Here is a 21,107-nt window from a genome sequence, read left to right as displayed (position 1 = left end):
CTATTTCTGGCCCACCCTCTGCCCATTACATCCAGAGCAGCTTGCATCCCTTCAGTCTGGCCTAGGTTCAAAACCATCTTAGAAGTGAAAAGGAAATGTCTTAACCCACCAAATAGTCACTTACCTTAATTAATATTTTGGAAAAGAATCAATGCCAGTTTAGCTTTTTATTCACATGTCCTAGCAGTTAGCAAATGCAATATCTGTGTATTCTTAGATATCTTTTTTTTTCTTTTGTAGTTTGGATAGCAGCGACATTCAAGCCATGCACCGGAGGCACACTACCCTTCGTGAGAAGGGAAGAAGACAAGCCATCCGAGGTCCAGCCTATATGTTCAATGCGAGGGGTAAAAGCTTGACACCTGAAGAGGAACGCTTTCTGGATTCAGCAGAATATGGGAATATACCAGTGGTACGCAAAATGCTGGAAGAGTCAAAGACTTTGAATTTCAACTGCGTTGACTACATGGGACAGAATGCTTTGCAACTTGCAGTAGGAAATGAACATTTAGAAGTAACAGAGCTCCTTTTGAAAAAAGAGAATCTTGCGCGGATTGGTGATGGACTACTGCTAGCAATTAGCAAAGGTTACGTGAGGATAGTGGAAGCAATTTTAAATCATTCGGCTTTTGCCGAAGGACATCGTCTGGCCATCAGCCCTCTTGAACAAGAACTTCGGGATGATGATTTCTATGCCTATGATGAGGATGGCACACGTTTCTCCCAAGACATCACTCCTGTTATTCTTGCTTCTCATTGCCAGGAATACGAGATTGTACATATACTTCTACTGAAGGGTGCACGGATTGAGAAACCCCACGACTATTTTTGCAAATGCAGCGAATGTGCTGAGAAACAAAAGCGAGATTCTTTTAGCCATTCCAGGTCCAGGATGAATGCATACAAGGGTTTAGCAAGTGCTGCCCATTTGTCTCTATCGAGTGAAGATCCAGTCTATACGGCCCTGGAACTAAGTAATGAACTGTCACGATTAGCCAATATTGAGACAGAGTTTAAGGTAAACCATTTTTGTTCTTTTAAGCATCCTCCATGTGGTCCATTTTACTGCCAGATATAAAGATTAAAAGTGCTAATTAAAAGTGCTAATTGAAACATGTACTTCGGAGAGAAATTTCCATTGTCAGTTTGAACCTGCCCTAGCTGTAATATATTCTCTGGTGTGTGAACAAGACTAAAGATTACCATTTTAATAGGGGGGATCACAGTATATTATGACAGATAATCTGTGTGAAAATCATTACAAAATGTTAGCATGTGAAATTGAGTAAAATGCAGTCTACTCAATAAAAAATAAAATTGGTTAATAAAGTTTATCACTATATAAATTGTTTGTTTCACTAGGTTGAAAGTGATAGGTTTTGTTACTTAATTTAAAAATTGAATACGTTATAAAATTTGATTTGTGAAATGCCGTAGCCTGTGGAGCTTACTGGTGACATTAGCTGTTTGGGAGGGGAAAGAATTTGGGGTATGACCCAGTTACAACAAGTCTCTGTCCCTTTTTTTGAGGGTCTTAAAATTTCACTAGAAATGGAGACAAATGCTTTTTGCATTTGCTGTATTCCATATAAATGTCACTGAACAAGGCAAGTTGGGCAGAATGATGTCACCCATTGGAATTTCCACCAGTTCCACCACATTTGCCCCTACTACAATGCACATCAGCATGAAGTACTTGCTTGCTGGAAGTGATCCTCGCAGAGATGAAAATTGTCAAATCTACAAAGGCCAGTTTCTCAGAAAGCAACAAATTCAAAATCTGAGGCTTTTAAAAATTTGTTATCTTCAGCTGGGACAACAACCACACTTACACTATAATCAGGTGCTGTAGTGATGTCACTCCTGCCCGTCCCCCACTCTGCTGAGGCCAGCGCCCAGAGTGTGCCAAAAATGGCACAGCTACCGACCCAAAATATGCTAATTCCCCTGACCCCGTGATTTGGAACACAATCAAGGGAAAACCCACGGAGCAGTCAGAAGTTTCACCCTACCCCAGATCCACCCCAAAAAGCCTCCCTAGAAATGTCTGGTTTACTAGCATTAATAAATACATTATAACTGGTTCTGCTGCAGTTAAATATTCAGAATGTTCCAAAGAATATTCTCTAAAATCCAATGATGTCACTTCTGAATACAAATTCCCTCTCACCCAGCTAATGGTTGCTGGTTTAGTCCTGTATATAAATTATTTTCTTTTTACGGCTGTTTAATATCCAGCTTTTAGTGCTACAGATTGAATGTCCCTTTTCCGGCACCCTCGGGATCTGGCATATTCCGAACGAGGGATTTTACCGGATGAGGGGAGGTCAAGTGTTTGGGTGGACTGCGCCTTTAAGTGCTGTTGCTGGGGTAAGTATGTGTGTGCACTGATTGGCTGGCTGACTGACTGACAGTCGGTCCAGCCAATCAGTTTGCAGGGGGCCCCGTAGAGTCGGCAGGCCCTGAAGAGTCGACGGGCCCCGGCGGGCCTAGAAGAGTGGGTGGGCCAAGAAAAGTCGGCCCGACCCCCCAGAGGGGGGAGGAGTGGCCGGCCTGAGGACTGTGGCTGCAGGAGTTCTAGCAGGGTGGGGAGGAGGAGGCAGCCGATTGAGGAGAAAGATTATATTGGTGAGTAGGATTTTGACGGTCGCGTTCTGCGCATGCGCCACTCGGAGGCCGAGAATGGTTCCGGACGAGGGGTGGTGCCGGATAAGAGAATCCCGGATAAGAGAGCTTCAACCTATACTAGTTCAATCTCACGTAACAATGCTGTCTACCCCTTCCTTTAACATTTGTCTACAACTGGCTACTGGTAATATATCTTTTAGCTGTGTCAAACATTTTGATACATTACTGTCGTAACTTCTGTATTTTGGCTGTTGTAAGATCTTGTGGCCTTGATGAATGTACTTTACTGAAGGATGACATAGTCAACAAGTTTTTCTAGTGCTAGTGTGCATTCTGTAGGGAGATTTCTTCTACCTTTACATGTTCTCTCCTGAAAATGGTGGCCTAGAAATTAATTGGCGGTGAACATGCACCACTCGTCATATTGAATTGTGCTCCTCCGTAGGCATCCAGGTCAGACGCCAAAGTAATTTAAAACCTTCATTAAAATTTTAAATAAGGATCCTGCGCTTGTAAGATTTTACTGTGAAATTAGGCTGCCCCAGTGCCTGACTTATCATGTGATAAACTTGCTCAGCAATTTTTGGCGCTAACATGCAGCAAGGACCCTTCAGCAGTGCTATTTAAAGGGCACATCCACGACACACAGGTTAGTGGCTGGCTTGTTCTTTTAGGCTGCTGGTTCACTTCTGGGTATTTTCTGCCTTATTTTCTGACTTCTACAAATGATTTTTGATTTCTGCTAAGAAGTTTTTGCTAGTGCTGGACTGCTTTAGTTTGCTTTCAAAACAGTTTTGCTGCAGTCATGGGTAGGTCTGCCTTTGTTGCTGAAAGACTAGGTGAACAGCCAAGAGCACAAGGTAGAGCAGGAGCAGCTGGGAAGATGACGGAAGAGGTCACTGCCCAGGAGGCCATGCCCACAGCAGGTGTTCAGGGAGCATTTCTCCTACCTTAACTTCACCCAGGAGCAATGTGTCAGATGCCTTCATTTCACAAAGGAGGCTATCGCTGATCTATGTCACCTGCTGCACCAACAACACGAGCCTTGAACCAGGGCATGGACAGCACTGCAAGTGGCTGTCAGATTACTGTGGCACTTACCATTTCTGCAACAAGCTCCTTCCAAGCGGCAGCTGGTGACATCAGTGCCATATTCCAATTTGGGATTCATCACTTTATCAGGGAGGTCACCAAGGTTCTCTACGCCAGGAGGAACACCTGCAGCTCTTTCCCAATTGACAGATCGAAGCAAGAGCTGTCTGCATTGCAGACTTCACAGTGCCATAGACTGAACCCACATTGTTTTGAGTTCTCCTTATTACCAGCCTGGCATCTTTCTGAACAGAAAAAGTTTCCAATCCCTCAACATCCGACTTGTTTGTGATCAAAGGCAGTGCACAGTCTGTGCCCGGTTTCCTGGCAGCAGTCAGGATTCATTTGTACCGCGTTAATTCTCTGTGCCACCTTTACACCAACCAGGTCGTCAAGTCTCAGGCTGGCTACTGGGCGACAAGGGCTATCCCCATCAGACATGGCTCATAACTCCTGTCAGGAATGTGGACACCACTGCAGAGGTGACCAAAAATGAGAGCCATGCCGCTACCAGAAAGATTATCAAGCAGATAGTCGGTGCACTCAAGCAACATTTTGGCTGGCTGAATCATTCAGGAGGAGCTTGGCAGTACATCCCTGAGTGTGTATCGATTTGTGTTCATCTGCTGCACGCTGCATAACTTTGCGATAATGAGGGATCCCCATTACCACCACCTGCATAGAAAGAAGTGCAGGAAGAAAAGGAGGAGGAAGAGCAGGAGTAACATCGACCACTTGCTGGCATAGCTCTTAGACAGCAGCTCATCCAAGAGCACCTTAAGTGAACCATCCCTCCCATCTCGATACTCAACAGTCTCGCAATTTTTCTCACCACCATACTTACTACCAGCATCCGATTGGCTTTCTTCAGTCTAGGCCTATGTGCTTTGCCCTCACTTCAATACCAACACGAAATCCAGAATAAACAAAAATTATCCAAAAGCTCAATTCCATCTGTGTGTAATGTTTATCAGGAATAATTTGTAATCACCCTTTTGCAACCATGTAGTGCCCATTTTCTGTGCTTGGTTACTTATCCTAGTTCTCCTATGAAGTGTATCCCCAGTGGCTACAGCTTTGAGGATGGAATGCTGCTGAACTTTCATTGAGAACACTTCAGAAGGCTGTGGTGGGCGATCTTGAGCAGCTCTGGGCCTTGAGGGCTCAGCTGTAGACTGCAACATCTTAGCATGGGCCAGGGTTATCTGGTCCAGTTGGTTGTGTGGCACTAACAAGGGCACTGGCTGAGTAGATGGCACAGGAGCAGAGGACAGCATGTGCCTCTCTCATGGAATCTCAGCACCCCTATGGCTCTGCATGAGAACAGAGTGCAGGAGTGATGTGACACTCTTGAAGACTCTGCCAACACTGGCCCCAAGAGCCAATTATGGCAGTAAAGTGGCCTAACAGCAGAGGCTTCAACATAGTGGGCACCATTGTCGTGTTCATGGAGTAGACCACCTACTCTATGTTGGACAGAATGATCTCCATGCTCTGCGTGAAGCTCCGACACAAATTCACAAATTGGAGCTGGACGCCTCCATACTCTGAGCTATTGTATGTGCAAGCTTGTTGGCAGGCTGCCCAGTGCATCTATTTCTTATTGGTTAAAACTTAATTGATGGCTCATATCATCACCAATTAGGAGATAGCAAGTGCCTCCTTCTTAAAGGGGCACAACCAATAAAACTAACTGAAACAAAATTTAAAGGAAACTTAAAAAATTAAATTTAAATTCTGTTTTGGGGATGATGAAGTACTCCAGTACCTCCGGTGCTCACCAGTCATGAAAAGCTTTGAGCATGCTGGTGGACACCGCATGCTCCATCTCCAGGGACACCTGGGTGCACTGCCTGGACCTGTTAATGACCACCTTGGCCAGGCCCAGGAGCAGTCCTATGAGGTGGTTCTCCAACCTGTCCGCTCCACAACACACCGGGTGACCAAAGATCAGGAGCGTGGGACTGAATTGCAGCCAGAAATTGAGGAGCAGCCCCTTCAAATATCACAGCTACATATACATGGAAAATGGACTCCTCCAGGCTGCAGAAATTGCAGGCGGCCTGTGAGTCCGTGAATCTACTTAACAGCTTATTGCACGGGACTGCTCTGTGCAACACTCTCCACACCAAATCCCCAATAGATAAGGGGAGGATTCCCACGTAGTGAGCCCTCCACTGGGGACTCCCGCCATCTCTGGAATGCAAGATGCTACGCCAAGGCGTGTCCGGACGGCAGACGAGCAAGATGAAGTTGAGAGTGTGCAGGAGCAACCTGTACAGGAAAACCATCCGTGCAGAATGGAATGGCAGCCCAGTGCTTCTAGCATTTCCTGCTGTATTCCCATCAGTCTTCTTTGGTAGCCTGGGCCCTCGAAGTCAACACCCAAGTCCTCTGCAGCAGAGCTGGTACCTGATCTTGCTCATTGAGCACTGACACCTGTGCCGTGCTATCCCCGTATCTTAGCTCCTGCACTCTTGTGGCCGGTGATTTACCAGTGAAGACCCCTCCTCTAGCCTACCCTCTAAAGAATGTATGGTGCCAATCTCTGAGCCAATGTTCAAGGGTTAGCTTTTAGTGTGAAGGGAGAGCAGAGAGTGAAGTGGCTGGTTAATGCAGCTGCAGTTTGTCATAGAGTGTGTACAGAGGGATAGAAGTAAGGAGGGAAATAGAGGATAACGTGTGCAGAAATACTGCTCGACATTTCTTTCAGCATTGGCACTTGCTGCAGCCATGACTCTTCCTCTACCCATGATGGCTAACATATTTTTCGTTCCACAAATGAGAGGAGGGCCAAAATTGCCCCTCTCCTTAAGGGCTGTTAGCACTGCAAATCGGCAGCCTCGCTGCGGAGTGCAGTGGCTGTTGAGTTCTCGATAAATGGCCACCGATATCGCAATTGCCCTGCAGCACCGCACCTCTTCCACCACCCCCGCCGCCCCCTCCCCCACTTCCCCATCACTCCTAAAGGCGTCATCACTGCGCGCACCACCGAGGTCCTGGGCCGGAAGCCCCATTGCCTTTGAAAAGTCGCCTGATGGCTGGGCGGTGCCAAGAGATGATTTTTTTCGGCTGGTGCATAGTTGCTGATGCATACTGCTGGACTGCCTTAAAGGTGTGCTGCTTTCAGTGGGTTTTGTGTCACCAACTTTTTTGCATTGTTTGTATTGTGTCTGTAAGCACTCTAGTAGTGACTCCACAAGGTAAGGGATTGCACTTGAACTGTTGTGACCTTAGTCCATTTATTGCAGCTCCTGAATGAGGGTACAGTAAGGTGAGCTCCCTTTTATACTTGGTTATCTGCAGTGTGCAGGCGACCCCTAGGTCTCCACCAGTTGCACTCTCTGGTGGTACAGGCATAGTGTATACAGTGTGAAGATACATTCAGTGGTCTTATGTAACTGTACATTGAATGTACAGGGTATATACAAAGATTATACATACACATCATCACAACATCAACATCACTCCCCCCTAAGTCTTGTGCCACTGGCCTTTGCACTGTGTGCTCTGGCCCTCGACTTGAGTGTCCAAAGGCCTTGTCTGTGCTTGGTAATGGCTCTCTTCCTGAAGACCCCCAAGTCCTCATTGCCACGACTTTGGGAAATGGTCAGCAGTGGACGGTTGGAGACTGCAGTGGAATTTGAGTGGGATCTGGGTGTGATCCATATGTGATCTGGGTGTAATCCATGTGTGGCTATATACATCCATTCCCACCCCCCCCCTCATACATAGACCATGTGTGTGGCTCGACACCTGCATTTGCATACATGTACAGAGAATAAAAAATAGGATTGGTTACATCACTGTTTGGGTTTTGCAGAAGTGGAACGAGAACATATTACAGGTAAGGTATATACATGGTATTACAGTCTTGCCCCTGGGGTGTGTAGGTGCAAGTGGGTGAGGACGCTAGTTTCAGAGTAACCGGACTGTGTCCAGGTTGTCTGATGGCGGCGCTGCGCCCCTTGCCAGCTGGGTGGGCTCGGATCGCAGGGTCTCCCTGCTGCTCTTCAGCGGTAATGGGAGCCTGGTCATCCCAGGTCCCATCGGAAGGACTGGAGGGTGCTGGCCTCTTGCTCCCGGTACTGGCCCTGGTGGCCAGAGAGGTAGGGCCAATCTGGAGCAGGGTGCCAGTAGTGGTGCCTGTGCTATCCGCTGATCGCTGGCTCTGCAGTGGGTATGCTCCCACTGTGTGTGTCCACACTCCCTGGGGCATCACATTGGTCCCGGAGGCGCAGGCTACATGATTGGGTAGCCCGCTGGACCTGGGTGCTTCCCACGGGAGGTTGCCCTTAGTTTTGTCGGTGTACATGTAGAACCAGGCATCACACATTATTCCATCATTTACATTCATGATACATTGGCTCCGACCGCAATCACCCGACTCGACATTGTTAGTTGTCTTTACAAATTCACATTTGTCAATTACATCTTTTCCCTGTATACTACGGGCATCGCTGTACAATATGACATTTAGATACTTGTATTCATCAATTACATCTTTTCCATGTATCCTACCGGCATCGCTGTTCAAAAATACATTTAGATACTTGCATTTGTCAATTGCATCTCTTACATTAGTATTACCGGCATCGTTGTACAAAGAGTGGAACTGTCCCTTCAATTGTTCTGGGTTGCCGGTCTCCTTTAAGAGGGCCTTGCAATCTTTACCCCAATCCGGTTCGCTGCTCAGCATCATGTGTTGCTCCCTCAACGCTGCCCCTCGTGGTCTGGTCGCGCCCATCTTGATTTCAGGTGCTTCACCTCGTGGTGCGGGCGCCATCTTCTCTCTCTCCTCGAGGTAGGTTGCGTTGATCCTTTTCTCCCCAGGTTCTGCCACTGAAGCCGGGAATTTACCTTCTGCGTCGATCTTCTTCCTTTGAAGTCCTGCCACTTGAGTCCGGAAGGTGAAGTCTGGTCGTTTAGATTGGATCATCTCGCCGCTGGGTAGTGCGGTCTGTGTCGTCGCCATGCAGTCGAGTTGGATGGTAGGATCTTTAGGTGCTGTGATGGATCCAAATTTGGGGCCGCGTAGGACGTCGATCGCCGGGGCCTGGAGGCTTTCCCAGCTCCAACAGATTTGGATTTGTTTCATCCATCTTCTTCCTAGCAGTGCTGGACCATCACTGGCAACGATCCACAAAGGTAGCTTGTGCATCGCGCCACCGTAGGACATCTACGCTGCCATCGACTGGGATGGTGTCGTTTGTGTAAGTGAGCAGCTTCACCTGGATGGGGAGCATTTTAGGTCGTTGGGCGGGATTGTCCCAGAGTTTCTCGAAGGCCGCCTGGTTCATCAGCGATTGGCTCACCCCTGTGTCAACCTCCACCGAGACTGGAACACTGTTGATTTCGACTTCCAGTTTGAACGGAGAACTCTCGGTGGAGCAGGTAAACACTCCGTACACCTCTTCCTGGGGCTGAGCTGCCTCCTGGACACTCTCTTTGTCTTCATCAGCGCTGGAGCCTGGGTGATCGGCCAACCCTTCAGCAACTCGGTGATTAAAATTTATTTTACACATTCACTGGAGCTGGCCTTTAGTTTTACAGCCTTTGCAAGTATAGTCTCTGTATCGGCACTGGTGGGCCCTGTGATTTCCTCCACAGCGCCAGCATGGGGCTGGCCGGTTGGCCCCATGTGGCGGACTCGGGGTAGCAGTCTTGCCTCTAAAAGGCGCCAGTCGGTTCATAGAAACATAGAAACATAGAAAATAGGTGCAGGAGTAGGCCATTCGGCCCTTCTAGCCTGCACCGCCATTCAATGAGTTCATGGCTGAACATTCAACTTCAGTACCCCATTCCTGCTTTCTCGCCATACCCCTTGATCCCCCTAGTAGTAAGGACCTCATCTAACTCCTTTTTGAATATATTTAGTGAATTGGCCTCAACAACTTTCTGTGGTAGAGAATTCCACAGGTTCACCACTCTCTGGGTGAAGAAGTTCCTCCGCATCTCGGTCCTAAATGGCTTACCCCTTATCCTTAGACTGTGACCTCTGGTTCTGGACTTCCCCAACATTGGGAACATTCTTCCTGCATCTAACCTGTCTAACCCCGTCAGAATTTTAAATGTTTCTATGAGGTCCCCTCTCATTCTTCTGAACTCCAGTGAATACAAGCCCAGTTGATCCAGTCTTTCTTGATAGGTCAGTCCCGCCATCCCGGGAATCAGTCTGGTGAACCTTCGCTGCACTCCCTCAATAGCAAGAATGTCCTTCCTCAGGTTAGGAGACCAAAACTGTACACAATACTCCAGGTGTGGCCTCACCAATGCCCTGTACAACTGTAGCAACACCTCCCTGCCCCTGTACTCAAATCCCCTTGCTATGAAGGCCAACATGCCATTTGCTTTCTTAACCGCCTGCTGCACCTGCATGCCAACCTTCAATGACTGATGTACCATGACACCCAGGTCTCTTTGCACCTCCCCTTTTCCTAATCTGTCACCATTCAGATAATAGTCTGTCTCTCTGTTTTTACCACCAAAGTGGATAACCTCACATTTATCCACATTATACTTCATCTGCCATGCATTTGCCCACTCACCTAACCTATCCAAGTCGCTCTGCAGTCTCACAGCATCCTCCTCACAGCTCACACTGCCACCCAACTTAGTGTCATCCGCAAATTTGGAGATACTACATTTAATCCCCTCATCTAAATCATTAATGTACAGTGTAAACAGCTGGGGCCCCAGCACAGAACCTTGTGGTACCCCACTAGTCACTGCCTGCCATTCTGAAAAGTACCCATTTACTCCTACTCTTTGCTTCCTGTCTGACAACCAGTTCTCAATCCATGTCAGTACACTACCCCCAATCCCATGTGCTCTAACTTTGCACATCAATCTCTTGTGTGGGACCTTGTCGAACGCCTTCTGAAAGTCCAAATATACCACATCAACTGGTTCTCCCTTATCCACTCTACTGGAAACATCCTCAAAAAATTCCAGAAGATTTGTCAAGCATGATTTCCCTTTCACAAATCCATGCTGACTTGGACCTATCATGTCACCTCTTTCCAAATGCACTGCTATGACATCCTTAATAATTGATTCCATCATTTTACCCACTACCGATGTCAGGCTGACCGGTCTATAATTCCCTGTTTTCTCTCTCCCTCCTTTTTTAAAAAGTGGGGTTACATTGGCTACCCTCCACTCCATAGGAACTGATCCAGAGTCAATGGAATGTTGGAAAATGACTGTCAACGCATCCACTATTTCCAAGGCCACCTCCTTAAGTACTCTGGGATGCAGTCTATCAGGCCCTGGGGATTTATCGGCCTTCAATCCCATCAATTTCCCCAACACAATTTCCCGGCTAATAAGGATTTCCCTCAGTTCCTCCTCCTTACTAGACCCCCCGACCCCTTTTATAACCGGAAGGTTGTTCGTGTCCTCCTTCGTGAATACCGAACCAAAGTACTTGTTCAATTGGTCCGCCATTTCTTTGTTCCCCGTTATGACTTCCCCTGATTCTGACTGCAGGGGACCTACATTTATCTTTACTAACCTTTTTCTCTTTACATATCTATGGAAACTTTTGCAATCCGTCTTAATGTTCCCTGCAAGCTTCTTCTCATACTCCATTTTCCCTGCCCTAATCAAACCCTTTGTCCTCCTCTGCTGAGTTCTAAATTTCTCCCAGTCCCCAGGTTCACTGCTATTTCTGGCCAATTTGTATGCCACTTCCTTGGCTTTAATACTATCCCTGATTTCCCTTGATAGCCACGGTTGAGCCACCTTCCCTTTTTTATTTCTATGCCAGACAGGAATGTACAATTGTTGTAGTTCATCCATGCGGTCTCTAAATGTCTGCCATTGCCCATCCACAGTCAACTCCTTAAGTATCATTCGCCAATCCATCCCAGCCAATTCACGCCTCATACCTTCAAAGTTAGCCTTCTTTAAGTTCTGGACCATGGTCTCTGAATTAACTGTTTCATTCTCCATCCCAATGCTGAATTCCACCATATTATGGTCACTCTTCCCCAAGGGGCCTCGCACAACGAGATTGCTAATTAATCCCCTCTCATTACATAACACCCAGTCTAAGATGGCCTCCCCCCTAGTTGGTTCCTCGACATATTGGTCTAAAAAACCATCCCTTATGCACTCCAGAAAATCCTCCTCCACCGTATTGCTTCCAGTTTGGTTAGCCCAATCTATGTGCATATTAAAGTCACCCATTATAACTGCTGCACCTTTATTGCACGCACCCCTAATTTCCTGTTTGATGCCCTCCCCAACATCACTACTACTGTTTGGAGGTCTGTACACAACTCCCACTAATGTTTTTTGCCCTTTGGTGTTCTGCAGCTCTACCCAAATAGATTCCACATCATCCAAGCTAATGTCCTTCCTAACTATTGCCTTAATCTCCTCCTTAACCAGCAATGCTACCCCACCTCCTTTTCCTTTTATTCTATACTTCCTGAATGTTGAATACCCCTGGATGTTGAGTTCCCAGCCCTGCTCATCCTGGAGCCACGTCTCCGTAATCCCAATCACATCATATTTGTTAACATCTATTTGCACAGTTAATTCATCCACCTTATTGCGGATACTCCTTGCATTAAGACACAAAGCCTTTAGGCTTGTTTTTTTAACACCCTCTGTCCTTTTAGAACAATGGCCCTTTTTGTTCTTTGCCTTGGGTTTCTCTGCCCTCCACTTTTCCTCATCTCCTTTCTGTCTTTTGTTTTTGCCTCCTTTTTGTTTCCCTCTATCTCCCTGCATTGGTTCCCATCCCCCTGCCATATTAGTTTAACTCCTCCCCAACAGCACTAGCAAACACTCCCCCGAGGACATTGGTTCCGATTCTTCCAGGTGCAGACCGTCTGGATTGTACTGGTCCCACCTCCCCCAGAACCGGTTCCAATGCCCCAGGAATTTGAATCCCTCCCTGCTGCACCATTGCTCAAGCCACGTATTCATCTGAGCTATCCTGCGATTCCTACTCTGACTAGCACGTGGTTCATGGTACTTGCCAGGTTAGAGTCCTGGGGGTGAGTCGTCATCCTCTTGGAATCGCAGGCCGAGGCCATGAATGCCTGGCTGACGTTGATTGCCTTCTGCAAGGTGACCGTGGTGTCCACAGAGAGCAGCCTGTGGAGGAGGCCTTTATGGCCGATTCCAATAACAAAGATGTCCCTCAGTGCTTCCGTGAGGTGGTCACCAAAATCACACGGTGCAGCCAATTGTCTCAGGTCTGCAGCGTATTTTGCGATTTCTTGGCCTTCAGGCCGCCGGTGTGTGTAGAACCGGTGTCTGGCTGTGAGGATGCTCTCTTTAGGCTTGAGCTGTTCCTGTATCATCATTACGAGCTCCGCGAACGTTTTGGTTGTCATCTTCTCTGGGGCTAGCAAGCCCCTGACGAGGCCATAGACAGTGGGCCCACAACTGCTGAGCAGGATGGCTCTGCACTTATCAGCCAGCGAGGTCGATGTATCTCCAGCCAGGTCATTCGTGATGAAGTGGTGTTCGTGCCTTTCCACAAAGGCATCCCAATCTTCCCCATCAGCGAATTGTTGAAAGTTGCCAAGGTTAGCCATTTTTCGCGTGGAAATTAATAATCTCGTCGCCAGTTATTGTGTCTGTAAACACTCTAGTAATGACTCCAAGAGGTAAGGTATTGCACTTGAACTGTTGTAACCTTAGTCCATTTATTGCAGCTCCTGAGTGAAGGTACAGTAAGGTGAGCTCCCTTTTATACCTGGTTACCTGCAGTGTACAGATGACCCCGAGGTCTCCACCAGTTGCACCCTCTGGTGGTACAGGCATAGTGTATACAGTGTGAAGATACATTTAGTGGTTTTATGTAACTGTACATTGAGTGTACAGGATATATACATATACAACAGTTTGAGTATCAGTGTAAGGATACAGTGCATGCTACCTTATGAGTGCTGAAGGCGCCTTCCACCTGCAGAACAGGGAGGCCACTTCGAGGAGGCTGCACTTGTGGAGACCTTTGAGATGGGGGCAGTGCTGGCAGGCCAACACCTCCTGTGCATTGTGCACGTGGCCGAGGCACAGAGAAGAAGGCGGCGTCGGGGGCAACGGCTGCCGAGGCATTGGTCAAGGGCTGCAGGCATCATTGCGGCCCAGCATGGAGAGGGCCAGTGAGGTGGCGACAGTGGGGAAGCAAGAGAGATGCCACACGAAGGCCCTCAACAAGGGCGACCCCAAGGAGGAGAGTGAGATATGCCGACCTCCGCTAGCAGATAATGGGCCAGCAGCCCAGGAGGCAGCCTGCAGCGGAGCCAGATGCTGGGCAGCAGCAGCCTGCAGAGGTGGAGGAGGCAGAACAGCAGCAGGGAGCAGCGAATGAGCCACCTCACAGAGGAAAACGGCCACATAGACGTGGGGGCAACAGGCCATATTGCGAAAGGGTCTTCCGCCATCAATTCTCATGATATGAATGATGATTAGTGCCTGAGATTCCAGAAGGATGTCATGACTGAGCTCTGTGATCTCCTGCAGGCAGATTTGCAGCCACAGACATGGGTGAGGACAGCCCTGAGCGTGGCAACCAAGGTGACTATCTCCCTCAACTTTTATACCACTGGGTCCTTCCAAGCTGCCACTGCGGACATGTGCGACATCTCGCAGTTTGCAGCCCACACAGCGATACAGGAGGTCACAGATGCTCTGTATAGGAGGAGGGCTGACTACATCTCCTTCCCCATGACCAGGGAGAAGTAATTGGTGTGCCAGACTGCATTCCTGCGCATTGCGGGCTTCCCCAGGCTCCAGGGGGGAATTGACTGCACTTATGTAGGTCTCAGGGTACCCCAGCAGGCTGCACAGCAATTCAGAAACTGCAAGGGCTTCCTCTCCTGAAATGTCCAACTCGTTTGCGACCATAACTGCAAGATTCTGCAAGTGGATGCCTGGTTTCCTGGCAGCATCCACGACTCATTCATACTGCGCCAGAGCGGAGTGCCAAGCCTCTTCACTGGTCCCAATGAAGATTGCGGCTGGCTCCTGGGTGACAAGGGCTATGTGCTGAGCACTTGGCTCATGACTCCTCTGCGCAACCCTAGAAATGCTGCGCAGATCGTGTACAATGAGAGTCTGATGGCCACCAGGACCATCATCGAACATAGAAACATAGAAAATAGGTGCAGGAGTAGGCCATTCGGCCCTTCGAGCCTGCACCGCCATTCAATGAGTTCATGGCTGAACACGCAACCTCAGTACCCCATTCCTGCTTTCTCGCCATACCCCTTGATCCCCCGAGTAGTAAGGACTACATCTAACTCCTTTTTGAATATGTTTAGTGAATTGGCCTCAACAACTTTCTGTGGTAGAGAATTCAACAGGTTCACCACTCTCTGGGTGAAGAAGTTTCTCATCATCTTGGTCCTAAATGGCTTACTCCTTAGACTGTGACCCCTGGTTCTGGACTTCCCCAACATTGGGAACATTCTTCCTGCATCTAACCTGTCTAAACCCATCAGAATTTCAAACGTTTCTATGAGATCCCTTCTCATTCTTCTGAACTCCAATGAATATAAGCCCAGTTGATCCAGTCTTTCTTGATATGTCAGTCCCGCCTTCCCGGGAATCAGTCTGGTGAACCTTCACTGCACTCCCTCAATAGCAAGAATGTCCTTCCTCAATTTAGGAGACCAAAACTGTACACAATACTCCAGGTGTGGCCTCACCAAGGCCCTGTACAACTGTAGCAACACCTCCCTGCTGCTGTACTCAAATCCCCTCGCTATGAAGGCCAACATGCCATTTGCTTTCTTAACCGCCTGCTGTACCTGCATGCCAACCTTCAATGACTGATGTACCATGACACCCAGGTCTCTTTGCACCTCCCCTTTTCCTAATCTGTCACCATTCAGATAATAGTCTGTCTCTCTGTTTTTACCACCAAAGTGGATAACCTCACATTTATCCACATTATACTTCATCTGCCATGCATTTGCCCACTCACCTAACCTATCCAAGTCATTCTGCAGCCTCATAGCATCCTCCTCACAGCTCACACTGCCACCCAACTTAGTGTCATCCGCAAATTTGGAGATACTACATTTAATCCCCTCATCCAAATCATTAATGTACAATGTAAACAGCTGGGGCCCCAGCACAGAACCTTGCGGTACCCCACTAGTCACTGCCTGCCATTCTGAAAAGTACCCATTTACACCTACTCTTTGCTTCCTGTCTGACAACCAGTTTTCAATCCATGTCAGCACACTACCCCCAATCCCATGTGCTTTAACTTTGCACATTAATCTCTTGTGTGGGACCTTGTCGAAAGCCTTCTGAAAGTCCAAATATACCACATCAACTGGTTCTCCCTTGTCCACTCTACTGGAAACATCCTCAAAAAATTCCAGAAGATTTGTCAAGCATGATTTCCCTTTCACAAATCCATGCTGATTTGGACCTATCATGTCACTTCTTTCCAAATGCGCTGCTATGACATCCTTAATAATTGATTCCATCATTTTACCCACAACTGGTGTCAGGCTGACCGGGTCTATAATTCCCTGTTTTCTCTCTCCCTCCTTTTTTAAAAAGTGGGGTTACATTGGCTACCCTCCACTCGATAGGAACTGATCCAGAGTCTATGGAATGTTGGAAAATGACTGTCAATGCATCCGCTATTTCCAAGGCCACCTCCTTAAGTACTCTGGGATGCAGTCCATCAGGCCCTGGGGATTTATCGGCCTTCAATCCCATCAATTTCCCCAACACAATTTCCCGACTAATAAGGATTTCCCTCAGTTCCTTCTTCTTACTAGACCCTCTGACCCCTTTTATATCCGGAAGGTTGTTTGTGTCCTCCTTAGTGAATACCGAACCAAAGTACTTGTTCAATTGGTCTGCCATTTCTTTGTTCCCCATTATGACTTCCCCTGATTTTAAATGCAGGGTACCTACGTTTGTCTTTACTAACCTTTTTCTCTTTACATATCTATAGAAACTTTTGCAGTCCGTCTTAATGTTCCCTGCAAGCTTCCTCTCGTACTCTATTTTCCCTGCCCTAATCAAACCCTTTGTCCTCCTCTGCTGAGTTCTAAATTTCTCCCAGTCCCCAGGTTCACTGCTATTTCTGGCCAATTTGTATGCCACTTCCTTGGCTTTAATACTATCCCTGATTTCCCTTGATAGCCACGGTTGAGCCACCTTCCCTTTTTTATTTTTACGCCAGACAGGGATGTACAATTGTTGTAGTTCATCCATGCGGTCTCTAAATGTCTGCCATTGCCCATCCACTGTCAACCCCTTAAGTATTATTCGCCAATTTATCCTAGCCAATTCACGCCTCATACCTTCAAAGTTACCCTTCTTTAAGTTCTGGACCATGGTCTCTGAATTAACTGTTTCATTCTCCATCCTAATGTCGAATTCCACCATATTATTGTCACTCTTCCCCAAGGGGCCTCGCACAACGAGATTGCTAATTAATCCTCTCTCATTACACAACATCCAGTCTAAGATGGCCTCCCCCGAGTTGGTTCCTCGACATATTGGTCTAGAAAACCATCCCTTATGCACTCCAGGAAATCCTCCTCCACCGTATTGCTTCCAGTTTGGTTAGCCCAATCTATATGCATATTAAAGTCACCCATGATAACTGCTGCACCTTTATTGCATGCACCCCTAATTTCATGTTTGATGCCCTCCCCAACATCACTACTACTGTTTGGAGGTCTGGACACAACTCCCACTAACGTTTTTTGCCCTTTGGTGTTCTGCAGCTCTACCCATATAGATTCCACATCATCCAAGCTAATGTCCTTCCTAACTATTGCATTAATCTCCTCTTTAACCAGCAATGCTACCCCACCTCCTTTTCCTTTTATTCTATCCTTCCTGAATGTTGAATACCCATGGATGTTGAGTTCCCAGCCCTGATCATCCTGGAGCCACCTCTCTGTAATCTCAATCACATCATATCCGTTAATATCTATTTGCACAGTTAATTCATCCACCTTATTACGGATACTCCTTGCATTAAGACAAAAAGTCTTCAGGCTTGTTTTTTTAACACCCTTTGTCCTTTTAGAATTATGATGTAGTATGGCCCTTTTTGTTTCTCGCCTTTGTTTACTCGGCCTTCCACTATTGCTTTTTACCTTTCTACCATCTGTTTCTGACTCCATATTACTTCACCCTATCTCGCTGCATAGATTCCCATCCCTCTGCCATATTAGTTTAAATACTCCTGAACTGCATTAGCAAATGTTACCCCTAGGACATCAGTTCCAGTCCTGCCCAAGTGCAGACCGTCCCTTTTGTACAGGTCCCACTTCCCCCAGAACTGGTTCCAATGTCCCAGGAATTTGAATCCCTCCCTCTTGCACCACTGCTCAAGCCATGTATTTATTCTAACTATCCTACTAACACACTATTGGCATTCTCAAACAGAGGTTCCATTGCCTGGACCACTCAGGGGGTGTGCTGCAGTACTCGGCCTGAGCGTGTCTCTATATTTGTGTTGATGTGCTGCATGCTCCACAACCTGGCCATCATGAGGGCACATCCATTGGAGGACGAGGCAGCAGTGGCACCTGTGGAGGAGAAGGCCCGTGAGGAGGAGGAGGAGGAGGCTCAGGAGGAGGAGCATGAAGTGGGTGTGCATCCACATAGGAGGCGGCATCCCCATCCTAACCCTGCAAAGGAAGCACAACACCGTCTCTGTCATGTATTTCACCATCTTGCAATGACTATAAGTATGTAACTGTAACTCATGCATACTGTACCTGTACCCTTGTAATGCACACCCTGACCACAGGGAGTGAGCTCCTCACCTGGGCTTCCAGGTATAAAAGGGGAGGTCCCACCAATGGCTCAGCACTCTTTAGTCCTGGGAATAAAGTGAAGGTCACAGAGTAACCGTGTCTGATATATCCATGCCTCATGTGAGTTTGTAACAAGGTGCAGAGACAGTACATCTGGCAACGAGAAACAGGAATCACCAAACCACGAGGATGGCCACCAGTGGCACAGAGGAACGCTACTGTATGGGTGAGGACTGGGACGACTTTGTGGAAAGACTCCAGCAGAGCTTTGTCACAAACTGACTGGCTGGAAGAGGCAGCGGCTGACAAGCGGAGGGCGCATCTACTGACCAACTGTAGTCCACAGACATATCCGCTAATGAAAGATCTGCTCGCACCCCAAAAGCCAGCGGACAAGTCCTTCGAAGAGCTCAGTCAGCTGATCAGTGAGCATCTCAAGCCGGCAAGTAGCGTACACATGGCCCGGCACCGGTTCTACTCTCACCGGCGTCGGGAGGGTCAAAACATCTCGGACTTCGTGGTGAAACTGCAGCGTTTGGCCAGTTTCTGTAAGTTCTCCGATACCTGCAGGGGGGAGATGTAAAGGGACTTTTTCATCGAGGGCATTAATCATGCTGGCATTTTCAGGAAGCTCATAAAGACTAAGCATTTGACTTTAGAAGGGGCGGCGTTGATAGCTCAGACCTTTATGTCGGGGGAAGAAGAGACTAAGCTAACCTACGCACACAGCCCTGGTTTTAAAGTTGCGTTGAACCAGGGAATCAATGTTATAAAAATGACACAGAACCCCACAGGCAGGCAAGGGCAATTCAACACCATCCAGGCAGGCAGGCAAGGGCAATTCGACACCACCGAGGTAGCAACAAGTTCCTGGCAACAGGGACAATGGAAAGGGGATCGGCAATTCACGCCATCATGAGGAACAATACATCCTGTGATGGGACAATTAACAACCCCCACCAGAGTGCTTAGAAACAGCCATAAGGGCCACCAGAGAGGAATGCCAGGGAATAGTCCTTTTGTTAACAGCAATCTCAGCTCATGTTGGAAATGTGGGAGCAGACACACTGCAAAAATCTGCAGGTTCCAACTTTACACCTGTAGGATTTGTAATGTCAAGGGACACCTGGCCAGGATGTGCAAAAAGTCAGTAGCGAGGCTAGTCTGTGAGACAGATGAACCAGACGAGAGGTCTGAAATACAGGATGAGGCCTGGGGAACAACCATGGATGCTGAAGTTCAGAGAGTTCATGTGGCTGACGTCCACAGCTCATACACCAAAACGCCACCCATGATGATGAAAGTCTTACTGAATGGCATCCCGGTGCACATGGAGCTGGATACCGGAGCTAGCCAGTCACTCATGAGCACCCAACAATTTGAGAGACTATGGCCACACAGAGCTAGCAGGCCCAAATTGGAACGCATTGAGACGCAGCTACGTACGTACACCAAAGAGATCATCCCAGTGCTGGGCAGTGCAAACTTGGTGGTAACGCATAATGGATCACATAACCGGCTGCCACTCTGGATTGTTCCGGGAAATGGCCCTGCGTTCTTGGGGAGGAGTTGGCTAGCTGAGATGAATTGGAAATGGGGAGATGCGCACACCATTTCATCCGTGGAGCGAAGTTCATGCTTGCAGGTATTGCAAAAATTCGAGTCACTCTTTCAACCCGGTGTCGGAACGTTCAAGGGCACCAAAGTAGTGATACACATCACTCCGGACGCCAGACCAGTGCACCACAAAGCCAGAGTGGTGCTGTACATGATGCGTGAAAAAATTGAAAGTGAGCTGGACAGGCTGCTCAGAGAGGGCATAATTTCGGCTGTTGAATTCAGCGACTGGGCAAGTCCCATTGTTCCCGTCCTCAAAGCAGATGGCTCGGTTAGGATTTGTGGCGACTACAAAGCCACCATCAAGTGTCGCTGCAAGACCAATGCCCGTTCCCGAGAGCGGAGGACCTTTTTGCCACGCTGGCAGGTGGTAAGCTGTTCACAAAGCTGGACCTCACTTCGGCCTACATGACTCAGGAACTGGCTGAAGAATCCAAGTTTCTGACCACCATCACGACACACAAAGGATTATTTGTTTACAATAGGTGCCCATTTGGCATTCGTTCAGCAGCGGCTATCTTTCAGCGAAACATGGAAAGCTTGCTCAAGTCCATTCCTGGAATGACCGTGTTCCAAGACGACATCCTTACAACGGGTCGAAACACTGAGAAACACCTCCGCAACCTGGAGGAGGTGCTACGCCGATTGGAACGGGTAGGCCTGCGGCTGAAAAAGGCCAAGTGCGTGTTTTTGGCCCCAGAGGGCAGGAGGGCTGCCGCAGACGGGATCCGGCCCACTGAATCAAAAACTGAGGCGATTCGCCGGGCACCCAGGCCCGGAAACACGTCGGAGTTGTGATCATTCCTGGGACTCTTGAACTATTTTGGGAACTTCCTGCCAAACTTAAGCACATTGTTGGAGCCGTTACACATGTTCATCCGTAAAGGTTGTGAATGGTCTTGGGGGGGATTGTCAAGAACAGGCTTTCAATAAGGCGCGGAACCTGCTGTGTTCCAACAAACTGTTGACTTTGTATGACCCCCGTAAAAAACTGGTTTT

General features: G+C 47.9%; 1 protein-coding gene across 2 annotated transcripts in view; it reads left to right on the top strand.

The window, feature by feature from the left end:
• The first annotated feature begins 265 nt into the window (after nucleotides 1–265).
• Nucleotides 266–21,107, top strand: part of LOC139262072 (short transient receptor potential channel 7) — a 186,966-nt gene continuing 166,124 nt past the window's right edge. For both annotated transcript variants that reach the window (XM_070877228.1, XM_070877227.1), the window contains exon 1: nucleotides 266–1,018. In XM_070877228.1, coding sequence (XP_070733329.1) covers nucleotides 266–1,018 — 753 coding nt within the window. The remainder of the gene's footprint in view (nucleotides 1,019–21,107) is intronic.

The sequence above is a fragment of the Pristiophorus japonicus genome, chromosome 4 (assembly GCF_044704955.1).
Source record: "Pristiophorus japonicus isolate sPriJap1 chromosome 4, sPriJap1.hap1, whole genome shotgun sequence".
Taxonomy (NCBI): Eukaryota; Metazoa; Chordata; class Chondrichthyes; family Pristiophoridae; genus Pristiophorus; species Pristiophorus japonicus.
The sequence above is the reverse complement of the archived record's forward strand: the minus strand, read 5'-3'. Positions and strand labels throughout refer to the sequence as shown.